The sequence below is a fragment of the Gasterosteus aculeatus genome, chromosome 20 (genome assembly GCF_964276395.1).
Source record: "Gasterosteus aculeatus chromosome 20, fGasAcu3.hap1.1, whole genome shotgun sequence".
In the NCBI taxonomy this organism is placed as follows: domain Eukaryota; kingdom Metazoa; phylum Chordata; class Actinopteri; order Perciformes; family Gasterosteidae; genus Gasterosteus; species Gasterosteus aculeatus.
In genome coordinates, this window is record NC_135707.1 from 10,570,842 (window position 1) to 10,583,689 (window position 12,848).

The 12,848-nt window shown below is 43.4% G+C and overlaps 1 protein-coding gene across 2 annotated transcripts; it reads right to left on the minus strand.

Annotated features, from left to right (window-relative positions):
- Window positions 1-4,700: 4,700 nt before the first annotated feature.
- sp8b (sp8 transcription factor b) lies at window positions 4,701-9,671 on the minus strand. Of its 2 annotated transcripts, none has more exons than XM_040166203.2 (2): window positions 9,577-9,671; window positions 4,701-7,117 (listed from the first exon to the last, which is right to left on the minus strand). In XM_040166203.2, the coding sequence occupies exon 2, from the start codon at window positions 7,082-7,084 to the stop codon at window positions 5,780-5,782; it is 1,305 nt and encodes a 434-aa protein (XP_040022137.1). In that variant the 5' UTR covers window positions 7,085-7,117; window positions 9,577-9,671; the 3' UTR covers window positions 4,701-5,779. The 2 variants fall into 2 exon arrangements, with proteins under 2 accessions (XP_040022137.1, XP_040022135.1); XM_040166201.2 differs by lacking the exon at window positions 9,577-9,671 and adding an exon at window positions 7,590-7,861.
- Between the last annotated feature and the right edge of the window lie 3,177 nt (window positions 9,672-12,848).

Here is a 12,848-nt window from a genome sequence, read left to right on the forward strand (position 1 = left end):
TGACACACGTTTACCGTGATGAATGGCTGAGCAGATCACCATTTGAGACTGGGCGGATCACTGAAGATTGTTACAAAAAAGAATCAACAGCAGATAACTCTCTCTCTCACTCGTGCAGATGCGTGCCAAAGGTGAATGAAAAGTAACAACCTCTAGTTCACTTTTGTGAGAAAAATGTGTGTTTGTTTTTGTGACTGCTGGTATCTCCGCTGATAGATATCCGTGCTGAAGTTCCACTGGTGCGTCAGACGCGTTGTGGGCTTTGGGTGCAGGCCCTGGCATCCAGGTCCACAAGGAATGCAGCTTAGCGCTCCTGAGTAGATTATGAATTTTCATGCAGCGAATGTGGTCGGTGGCTGCTGAGGTCTGGACTTTAGCACGACTGATTAACATCCCCCTCGTACTCAAGTGAAAGTATTTTATGTGGGATTGAGAACACGTTTAAAACAAGGTTGAAATGAGTCCAATGTTTTATGTCTGAACTCCCTCTCTGTTTCGCACCGTTCGTTATATTGAGTTGTGTGTGACGTTGGCGTTGAACACGAAAGGAAGCAGATGAAAGCTGCCACATTTCTCCCAACCCCGTTTCCATCATCTCATTTGTCAGCACCGAGCCAGATTATATGAGCTGTTTTCCACATATGCAACTTTCTTTTGTATTTTTTTACAAGATCTAATATGCAGCTGACCTTTTAAAGGATGTATACAGGATGTACAGAAAGGGGACACTTTGTCATGGCTTTGCACCGTAAACTTTGACCCTGTTGTTCATATCTGTACTGTGAAAAGGATTGTGGGTCGGGATTGACAGTAAAGCCTGCTGACCTGACCAGATGCGGGACGTCCTGTAATTTTTGACATGCATTGGTACGTACTAAAAAAATTCTGGCTCACTAAATAGTATGAGTATTGTGAGATACTATTGAGTATCTGAGATGAAAGACAGATGTGTGGGCCAATTTTGCTCCCTTGTGGCAGTTGTAAAAATATATATGCTGTTTTCTTTACTCATTCATTTTTACTTACAACAAATTTCATGGAAAGAACAACACATACATTATTTTGATTTGAGCTGTTTTATAAAATGTCCGACTCTTTCTCAAGCGAAGAAGTTGAATACACAGAAGGTGTAAATATTGGAAATTATGTTTGAATTCCATTAAGTTACCTCAGTGTCAGGGTCATGGTATTGTGCACGTCACATCTAACATCATTGAGGACATTAGTCAAATTAAAGGCAGACGTAAGGCTAACATTTTGGAAGCGGCGAAGCAGGCATATTTCTGCCACTGAGTGGAGCTATTTAGCCATCGTTCCTTTGTTCAGACTTTCAAGTGATGTACATCATTCATCACTTTCACCAAGGTCTCTCATGCTTTACCTGCAAGAAGATCCTTCATCTTGAGTGGAAAGTGTCTTTCACTTTGTTCCCTTTATCTTGAGGAAAAACATATGGGTTTCAGAGAGAACGGTTACATTAAATGTGCCTCATGCTTACGTGTCTCTGGTTGATGTGAGTGTGAAAGACTTTGAGGCCACTGACACATATTCTCTCCTCTTTGACTCTTTTTTTGATGGTGTTCCCTCAGTCTTTCACTTTGACCCTGCATTGTCCAATATTTATTTCTTTTAAAAGATGGGATGACGTCATCAAAGCGGACTCCTAAAGACCAGCAACAGAGCTGAGGTTTAGTCTGCAGGTACTTCACTCATCCCTCAGGCAGGTGAAACACCACCTGTGACTTAATTGAATCTAAATTGCTGAAAGCATTGTATGAGGGCATTGCTGTCAGGTCTGCAGCAATTACTGTTAATTATTGTCACTCACCTTTTAGCCTCGTCAAATTGCCTTTCCCAGGCGATTGGTTGGTTTGATGACAATGACAGTGTGGTTGGTGGTTTCAACCGCAAAATTGGCCACAGATGCATCATCTGCGAGAGGTGTTACCACAACACTGTGATTTGAGCTAGAAAGCCAATATATATTTCATCATGCCATTAGGAGCTGGTAAATCCGTGATTCAGCTGGACTTTTATTAAGCGCAATACAACATTTCGACATTTCTTAAGACCATTGTAGGATAAAATAATTTCTCTTTTGTGTTTTTTCAGCGATTGGATCCGCCCCGGGTTTTGGCTGTCGACACGCTGTGTGCGCTGACTAGACTTATTATTGCGGCCTTCATCCCCAGCTGGCCGCTCACCCTCTTCATCCTGGCATGTTGTGCCCTTCCTCTCTGAGTCGATGCCACAACAGTCTGTGAAGGTGTTAATGAGATGACAACGCAGGGCTCTCTGAAACATGAAGCCGAAATTACTCTATTTGCAGTTAATAATTACTTTTTCACACTTTACTTATTTGTTGCGGCTGTGGAAAACTTCATGGCTGTTATTTGAAAGAAAATTGTATTTTCTGTTAAGGGCGACTTTGAGTAAAACATATCACTTCACACATTTCAGCAGTTTGTAGTAAGAAGACTCGTAATTGTTGAATCAATCAAATATCCTCAAATATCCTCCAGGTTATTGTCAGTTCATGAAAAATCATTTCAAAACTCCACACTATTGTGGAAAAATGTCAGTGCACTATTTTTTCTGGAAAAGTGTTCTTGAAGACTATTTAAATAATACAAAATGAGATAAACTAAATAAACCATATAGTGAACTTTATACTGAAGAGAGAACTCCCCATGGTCGTTGTTTGCTGCTATGAGTGGTGACCAGAAATGTCCCAGACTTCACCAAAACAAAAAACAGAAGTGCAGGTAAAAACATCTCTAATAATTTATCATTTAGGGATTATTCAAATAAAATCAAAGGATTTTCTGTGGGACTGGGCGTCAGGCCTTAACTGTCTCCATCTCTTGAGTGCTTCAGTAACCCAGCAAGGCCGAATGCCCCCTCACCGAGAGCTCAGTTCCTTGCTTCCACCGGAACTTTTGATGGTTACACTTTTAACTTTTGCTATTGTCCCTGCAGCATCTTCTGGTTGACTGCACCACTGCAGAAACAGTCTGTACGGAGTGGAGCAGGCAGGGGAAGACAGTACAAAGACCATACGCAACACACATACGTGTGTGTGTGTGTGTGTGTGTGTGTGTGTGTGCACTTGCACATTTTGGGACGTGAGGGAAATAAATTTAAATGGGAAAGAAAAAAGAAACGGGCCTCTAAATGCTTACTGTCATTGTGGGCTATTTGTGACAAAAAATGTATAACATCTCTTGTACTGCAACAAAATAATAATTATTATTATAGATTACTATTAATCCCTGAGTGACTGACGTCCAAACCAGACTTGCAGTATAATTCAAGGTGGACTGACCCATTATGTTTTCTTCATCAATGCAAATGTCTCATAACGTGGAAATAAGAATTAATGCATCATTAATTCCTCATCTGTAAGAATTAAAATGTTCAGTTTCGGTTTGCCATGCAAAAGGGTTAAAATTATAAATTTATGAATAAGATAAATAGATTTTCTTAAATAAGAATCTTAATCTGCTGTTATAAATTGATAAAGGTGGGCTTAGAATTGCCATGGTTGATCGTACAAACTCTAGATGGCGCTACATAGCTGTGCAAAGAAATCAGTCTAATAGAAATGTACAAGACACTTGGTTTTAGTTCACCCTTCAGCGATGAACCCGGTACACGCATCAGAAAAGACACTGGCTGGTACTTTACAAGTGTGGAATAGTTCAAGGGATGTTCCGAAAGTTAGTGCGCACACTGCGATGTGCATGTAGGTGCGTCAAAACACCGTAAAAGAGAAAATAAAAAAGGATAGAAAAGGGTCACCTATTCTCACCAGAAAATTAAAAAAAAAAGATGCTTCCTTGATTGGGAGGAAGATCTGTGGCTTCGGTGTTTGAATCCAAATATAGTAAATAGAGACACATGCATTGCTAATAACTAAATGAACTAGTTGTAACTCCTGAAAGCTTGTACAGAGCATTTAAGTTTTTGTTGTGGAAACCGATTTAGTCTAATTTCAAATTAATGCAAATTCTAAAACAATTCTGCTCACAACAGAATTATCTTTTGGTAAATTGTATTACAATATTTAAATATATGATGACCACTCTCTGCAATGTAAACATTTATTTGTAAACATTTATTATCGACACAATTTGGAATAAAATGTGCTTGTCTTAGGGAATGTCTGGTGACCAAGAAAGTTCATTTTTGAATATCAAAGAGATAATAAAAAGCTTCATGTAAATAAAAAAAGTAAACGAATAGATAGAAATGAAGGAGATATCAGTGTATCTTTCCTCTCGGGATGACGTGCGTACGATTAAAAAGTCGATCATGGCAAAGTGTTTTTAACCCGTTTTAACTTTTAGCTTTAAACCTCTGAGTTAAACTTGGCTCAACTGAAAAACTTTGTGCATTGTGCCTTAATTTAAATTCTAACAACACTGACTTATAGTGTTTAAAAAGCATTGAACTGTTTAATTGTATTATTGACTAATTTCTGAGTGGAGCCTCGACAGCGCTGAAGGCCTTTACTCGACCCCACTGAAAACACACATTTAAACGACCAACATCTGTATACGGAGGTCATAAAACGCAACATATATATGTTCATATAGAATAATACACTCCAAGCATTATGACCATTTCTAAACTTCCTCGTCTGCCATTCAATAGTTTTAATCGACTCAACACTCAAAGAAACGGAGTCAATCCACTGCTTCTGAATTCATACTGACTTTATTGAGTGGCTCACATAAAAAGCCATTCTCGAGGGAAACAAAATATCATTGTAAAATTAAAATCACTTTACAACATGCTTACTTAAATTAAAATAGTGGGTAAACAGTAAACGATTTCAAAACCTCACAAATAAATTCAAAGTGCGCCTAATGATAGACCCCTAATTACAAGGAAAAACTCGTGGTTAAATATAACTCCCCACAATACATTTCATATCAAAGAAAAATCCAAGTACATTTCCGTATATTTTCAAATATTTACTAGAGTCCATATACAACTAGAAATACCTATACAAAATCGTCTCCCGGACAAATACATTACTCACCTTTACATCGGGCTGTAATTATTCTAAACTACATTTCTCATTATGTACAACAACATTTTGCAGCAAAGTATAAGCAGCCTCAACTGGTCTCCTTACAAACACACTGTAGGCTGCTGAATGGCAATCTGTGATATAAACCTACAACTGCTCCTCCGTTATCAAACGCTTGATAGGATCAGACAGATAAAAAGAAAATATCCATCCCGTATATGACCACACTCTACAGGTATTTGTTCCTACCGAGCAGTCCATCCACAGGGACACAGATGATACATTGTTCTGCTCGATAATAAAGTGCCAGGGTTTGGTTTTGAATAATATGTATGACAGAAGAAGAACAACTTAGCAGGCCTACCTTTTTTTCTTCTTTTTTTTACAGAAGTGTTTATATAATTTGCTTCTCTTATGCTGGGAAATAAAAACATAAAGGTAAAATTCAGTATCGGATTTAAAAAAAAGTTTCAGTTGTGCCCTGTTCCAGTGCGCCCACAATAACTCGATTACACTCCCACACTGCAGACGTTTCTGATGGAACAGTTATGTAAGTAATTAGTAGTCTTAAACACTTCGGGGGTGGAAAAAAGTCAAGAAAACGAATAGGTCTATTTTCTCGTTAAATGACAACACTCATTGTGAAGCATTTTGCATCCACCAAAGTATGTCCACCTCCGTGTCCCCTTGGACGACTCCATCACCACACTTGTTTCGCAGTTTTTACTTCACCGAGTAGTCTTAGAGGCCGTTCATGCCCACCCCCTGGGTGGACTCGGGTGGGTGCAACAGGTCAGGGGAATGGCACGGCGGGCTTCCCGGCGCACTGTGCTCGCTGTCGGTGTCACTACCCCTCTTCCCTCCGCTGCCGCCGGAGCCAGAGCCCCCGGATCCTCCGGCGCTGTGCGTCTTTACGTGTTTACTCAGGTGATCGCTGCGCATAAATCTCTTGTTGCACACCGGACAGGCGAATCGTTTCTCCCCGGTGTGTGTGCGTAAATGTCGCTGGAGCTCGTCGGAGCGCGTGAACCTCTTGCCGCAAAAGAGCCAGTTGCACACGAACGGCCTCTCGCCGGTGTGCCACCTCAGGTGCGCCTTTAGGTGCGACGTTTTCCCGTAAACCTTCCCGCAGCCGGGGATGTGACAGCTGTGGAGACCCTTTCTCCGCAGGCTGGCGCCAGCCGGTCCCAGTCTCTCCGCCTCCTGGCAGTTTGGACAGTCGCACGTGGCTCGGCCGGAGTACCGCCGCGCGGATGACCTCGGAGACCCCGCCAAAGACGCAGGTGGACCCCCGGAGAGCATGGTGCCCCCGGCCCCGGCTAACGGAGAGGGGCTCGTGTCCGGATACGATGATAACACCGGCTTGAAACCGTCCATAAGGTGCTGGCTGGTTGTCAACAGGTGTGGAGAGGGACTTGAAGTGAAAGCCGAGTGACTTAAAGTGGAGTAATCAGAATTATATCCGCCCAGGGGAGAGTGCAAGGAGCCCTGGAGTCCTCCGGAATGCAAGGACGTCTGTAGTGCCGCTCCGTTAGGGTTCTGAACATCGATCCAACCCGCTCCCACGTCCCACCACGCAGAGGCTCCGGTGGTTCCAACCTCCCCCGTGGGGATGCCGGGATGGGACGACTTGAACCAGGAATCGTAGGGGTGCGCAACGCTCATTCTCGGATAAATGCCCTGCAGACTGTCCACCGAGGTGTGCACTTTGGAGATGAAAACCGGCTGGTGGCTGGCTTCTTGAGAGCTGCCCGAAACCGACGCTTGGAAAACAGAATAATCGTTTCCAAAGTGTGAGCCGGACGAGGCACCAGACGTGAGGGAAAAGGCGCTGGATCCGGTGGAGGTGTTCGTGCCGAAAGAGTCCGAGATGCCGGATCCATTGCGGGACACCCCGAAGCCGGAGAGGCCGGACCCGAGGCTGCAGCTGCTTGCAGCGGCTCTTTTCCACGGGTGGAAGCCTTTCCCAAACGAGGAGGAATTATCCGAAATGGTCGACGGCGATGGGCTTGGACTCCCTATTTTATTACATGTTGCAGCTAACATGGCTAAAGGAGTCGATCCTAATCTCGGCTCCTCCTGAAAGAACAAGAAAAGCTGTGAGTGACTCTCCAAGTCAAGACAAGTTCGACTAGTTGTTTAGAGGCATTTCTTTGCGGGTATTTCAGCTCATCGCAAAACAGTTGTGCTTAACAAATCGTTTGGTTTCTACTGGTTGTACGGTAAGCAAACACAGCAGAGTAGCCTTTTATCAATTTCCTACCTTGACCAACAGAAAGTAGACAACCAAAATGCGACGCACGGCGCTTTACGAACGCATGAAAACAGGACACGGAGGGAAGACAACATGCGTGTTTAGGGCACCGGGTCGGACTCCTATCCCGTCTACAGAGCCTCTGCTTTCTCATACGAAGCACTTGCTGAGAATAAAACCAACGCACTTTGCGGCCGCAGTAAGTTTAATCCCCCCCCCTCCCCTCCTTCCCACACCTCTGTCCGCCGGACAATGACACGAACTAATTAAACCAGAAAGAAAGTCCTTTCGACTCACCCCTAGAAGTGAAGTTGCCATCACACAAAAACACTGCCCTCCTCGGAGGATCTTTTTATATTTATGAATCAGAGCACTGTTTTTTTTTTTTAGAGGTGTGCAATACAATGATGTGTTCCGCCCATTCTTCTACAATTGTAGGCTCCTCTCCGGCTTTGAAGTGCCGCTGTGACACGGGCGACCAATCAGCTGCTCCGTCCCGCCGCACCGCCACACACCACAGTGAGGTCATCAATGGGGCGCCTCAGACGGGCCTCCACCCACCTCCACCCCCCGCCCACCTCCCACCTCCGCCCCCTCCATAATAAAAGACAGCGGAAGGAAGGTAAAGTTAAATGAGAGTGAATTAGGAAGGAGGAATTAGGGGGGGGCACTTATTGAAATTTTTACAGAACATCGCGTTCCATAAATTTGGAAAGGAAGCGGGGTTATGAGCTCGTGGCCGGCGGTGAAGGGAAATGATGGTGAACTACGACGACACCGCGAAAAAAAAGCGTAAGACCCGCGCGATACAAGTGAAATTGGCTTAAAAGTTTGGTTTCTATTTTCAAATCAGGCTTCTCTTCAGCGGCCCTGAAGGCTGGCCTGCTCAGATCCTCTCAGCTCCTAATGGAATATTGATATACACTGTTCAAACTTTAACAACTCCAGTTCATGCGATCGAGTGTATTTACATCCATTTTTCCATTTAAGCCTTATGCCCCCCCCCCCCCCTCATCTCCCTGATATTAGAAGCTTATTCTGGCACAAATCGCCCTCCGGGATTTTTCACGTTTAACTTCTCCAGAATTAATATCCACAAACTATTACACAAAATATAAAGGCTGCATTGTTCCGTTTTTTTAACTTATTGAAACGTCCCAAACTTTCACATCACTGTAATTGCGTTCAATTATCTTAACAGTTTTGATTAAAAATGCTAGATGACGCATTCCGGCGGAGGGTTAATCCGTTTATTAAACAAATGACGAAGAAGAAGGTGACGATGGGGGTCAGTGACTTTTGAGCATTTTCAGCCTCACATTGACAACATTCAAAAGAAATCAAACACAGATTTGTCTGCAAAAGATACTGTTGGTGCCCCTTGTTAACCGAGAGTATTTATTGAAGTAATGTATTGAAAATAAAAGCATAAGGCGGCTTGATCTCTTTGCTCGGGGACATTTAGTTAAATCTGCGGAGGAAGCTCCTGTTACATCATGGGAACTTGACGGTAAAGCGCGCGCTGAACCCTGGGACTCTGGGGCCACTATTAGCATGCAGTGCGCACTGGGAGCGCACGTTTCATTTGAATTTCAAATTTAATAACGCAGGAGGTTTTTAATCATCCGCAGTTTTATTTGTTTGATATTAACATGCTTATTGACCGGGTCTGTTGACCAGCTTGGTCATTACAGGACAGGGAAAAGTTAATTAAAACGACCAGAGATTATTCATCACATCATCTTCCTAACTCATGTCGCTTCCTTTATTGCACAGCGTGATAGATGGACTATCTGATTAATTCCAGTGTTTCTAGGATTGGACACCAGCATTTTGGATTAATTTACACTGCTTTACCTTCAAGTGTAAAAAATGAGCTAATACAAAAACAGCCCCCCCCCCCCCGCGTTTAGAGTTCATGTTAATAATTGCATAACGTTTGTTTAAATCGGTATCACAATATATACATGTGGAAGTTATTCTTTAAATTTAAATCTACTAGCGATTGTTCTCAACTCGATTTTATTGTTTCAGGGAAATCCAAAAAGAAATCACGATGAGCTTTACATTCAAATGAAAGCAAGGAGAGATTTTAGATAAACGGACAAACACACATCCGCTCGCCTTATTGATGTTAAGATAAGAAAGAACTTCCATCGACCTCATTTCAGCTCATTCATTATTTTTTTCCGTCATCACGAAAAAACTATCGAAACGCTGTGAACATCGATGTAACAGCGTTTAAAGACAAATGAAATTTGACATAGTAATGAGGAGAATTTACCTACATAGCGCGCAGCTCCGCTCCGTGGTGCATTGATTGACCCTCGACGTTTGCTCCCAGCAGAATAAAACACAACATCTCCTGCTGTCGGTGTGATCGTGAACCATGCCGGATAAACGTTTCACTGGCAATTCAATAAGGAATAACTTAAAATATCCGCAGTGCCCTGTTTCCACTTCACCAAACCGCCAACATCTCCAAAGAGATGCACGTTTTAAATGTTTATATAATTCGAGTTTATAACCCCCCACCCCATTAACAATTAAACACCTGTAATCAAACTGGTTTTCCCAGTTCCTCTTCCTCTCAGATGGAATGGCCTCACAATATTATGCGCAATAGTGATTTTTACGCATTTGGAGAGGAAGGTGTATCTACAGGGGACATGTCGGCCTCTTGGTGACAAATTACCAAGCGATCAGAGCAGCAAGAAGGATGTCAGAGGTCAGCGTGATAACTGCGCGACGGGAAACGTGCCGCTGCTGGAGCCACAGAGGTACAAGATATATTTAATCCGCGTGCACGTTGAGATGTGAGTGTCCAATTTATTCTTAGCGCACTACTTCTAAAATAAAAAAAAGCCTATTTTTTTGCCTGTTGCGTTCAGCAGACAGAGTGGTGGTTCAGATGTGGTGCACAGGTTGTTGTTATCGGGCGTCTGTAACTGTAAGCCGCCTGGAACAGATGTCCCCATTGAAGGCTTTCTTCTCCTACACGCACGGGCTATATTACCATCATGAAATCAAACTCAAAACCTGTCCCTTTCGCCACCATAATGACCGCGTTATTCTGGGCCGCTGAGCACGAACAAAGTGGGTTCAATATTGCGTGCTGCACACTCACTCCGCTTAGAGATCCAGGAGAAAGGAGTCAAGCCAGAGATGCAGGGACATACTTTAATGTGGAAATTTACATAGCAATTCTATACGAAGGTTTTCCTTTTTTATAAAAAAAAATCTGGGACAAAAAACGGAGGTAATCACTTCTGGCTTTCACAAGCAATTAGAAGATGGCTGTTGCTTTACATCATATTCCATACTCGTTTTTTTCCTGCATAATGAATTAAAAATAGAAGTATGTAGGGTGCATGGTTAAAACTCTGATATTAACTGGAAACAGATTATCCTTAATGTGTGACTTTTCTTGTTTCCGCATCAAAACATTTCTCCCGTCCAAACAGACGCTGCATGTGTAGCTGTAAAGTGTGCAGAGACTAGGAGAGCAAGGTCGGTTCGTTTCGGTTTGTCCCCGTTCACCAGGAGGTTGGAAAGAGCAGATGTCCGTCTGCGCTTTGAGCTGCCAAGTGGGTCCGGAGCGGGGCAGCCACAGACACAAGGGCCCAAATGGTGTGACAAAAGATGTGCAGGAAGCCCCTCTCCGCCTGGGTGAGCCACAGAGAGGGTCTCCCTTCTCCGCCAGCCTGCCTGGACACTTGCAACAGGAGCCAGAGCCGGGGGGCCACAAAGCCATGTGTTGCCGGCTGGGACGCATGCAAACCAACACTCAAATTCAACACAAACATGCACCTATGCAGGAATGTGCCAAAATCGGCCAGTACCACCCTACATTGCTGTCGATGCACACGTACGGCACTGAAATCTACCAATATTGATCCTTTTTTCTAAACCCTTCATGCGAGTAAGATAGTGGATATTTGAATATTTCAAAGGGGCTGCTGACAATGATGCAAGTAACTTGGATATTAATAATGCAAGCTAAATGAATAGTGACCCTAGTAACCCTTTAGTTTATCAGTATCTTATCAAACTTGGAGAGGGTGTTTGGGGTCATGGATGAGGGGGGGGGGGCTGAAAGTGTTCCAAGCCCAGGTGTGCAGTATGGCCTATACTGAAGGGGTGCACTGAACCATAAACAATGATATAAATGTCTGGCAAATAAAATGGCTAGTTAACAATCTTTTGACTGCTCTAACCTCTGAGCCTTTGTCGGGTATCGATCAGGCAGCTGTTCCCGGCTTTGTCTGGTAGGACGGGAGCATCTGGTTCCTCCTGGGATGAATGGAGAGATCCGCCCCGAAAAACTTTCTCCTGCTTTTTAAAAAGCCGGTCTGCTTGTCTGACGGCGGCGAAACCCAAGACAAGAAGCTGTTCATCACCTCCCATTTGGTCAAAATGTTATGTATTTATATCATCCACATAAAATGGAATCATAAAAATGAGCTTGTCGGGCTCATCCGGCTGTTTAAAAGCTCAAATTTAAAGTTGCTTGTTATTCTTAACAACCCCCGGCACTGGCTTCTTTGTTCACGGTTGCCATGTCGTTGGTTTACATGGAAACCATGTAAGTGGTAATTTGGATGGGCGCAATTTGCCTCTCTATATTAAGATAATTGTATGTTAAATAACTAACATCCTCAGATTTGCAGTCAGTGCCGTATGATGGGTCTTGTCACGCAAATATGTCGAGACAAGGCTGCTAATGATTCATCCTATCAGTCAGAGCACGCCTGACAGGCAGCAGCCGGGGGAATTCTCGGTCCAAGACTTCATAGTTGTATTTTATATCGCTGCCAGTTGAAACAGCTAAAGCCCGCCACAATCCATCTCTCTCTCTCAACGAAAGTCTGTCTTCTTATTATCAAAATAAAATGAGTTGAATAATTCATTTTGGCCGTTGTAGGTTGGCCTTGTTGGATGTTATGATCTGTATTTCCCAGGCCACTTGTTTGCCCATCTGAGCTGATAGATTAGAGTGTGTTTCAAAATGCAGGCTGTTTATGATAAACAGAGATAACAGTGTATTTTGCCGCCGTTTGGCTTGAATGCTATATATTTGTGAGCCCGCGAGGTCTTCTTATTGACTTTCACCCGAGCATTGCACTTTGTCAGTGTGAGCGGCAGCCTAAGAGACAGGCGGGCGAGGCAGTCATACAAAGTGAAGTACTTAGGATTAGCCCGGGCTCTTCAAGTTTCAGTAATTATCCTCCTGCAGGCATTCTTGATGTGTTGGATAATAATGGAAGTTCGGGTGTACGCCTGTCACCTCTCGAGTGTGGGTGGAGGAAACCAACAAGAGGCGCAGAACAGAAAAAATGTTTGCTTTTCTGTTATGTCATCCATGCAGCACAAGAGTAAGGCAAACTTGTGTTGTTCCCTCAGAAGCTGCACAAATACACACTGACTTTCTTCTGCTGAATGTATGACTTTTCAGCTGCGGATGTGATAATGAAACATGTTCTCCTAAGGTGATAATGTGTTTTGAGATCAAGAGTAATTACCAAGTGTCAGGCGTGTGTTTTTGATAAACAAACC

Coding starts and splice junctions, on each gene's coding strand:
- sp8b (XM_040166201.2), bottom strand. CDS start 7,610: ATGGCAACTTCACTTCTAGGG. Junction 7,118..7,589: donor TGGCAACTTCACTTCTAGGG/GTGAGTCGAAAG, acceptor TTGTTCTTTCAG/GAGGAGCCGAGATTAGGATC.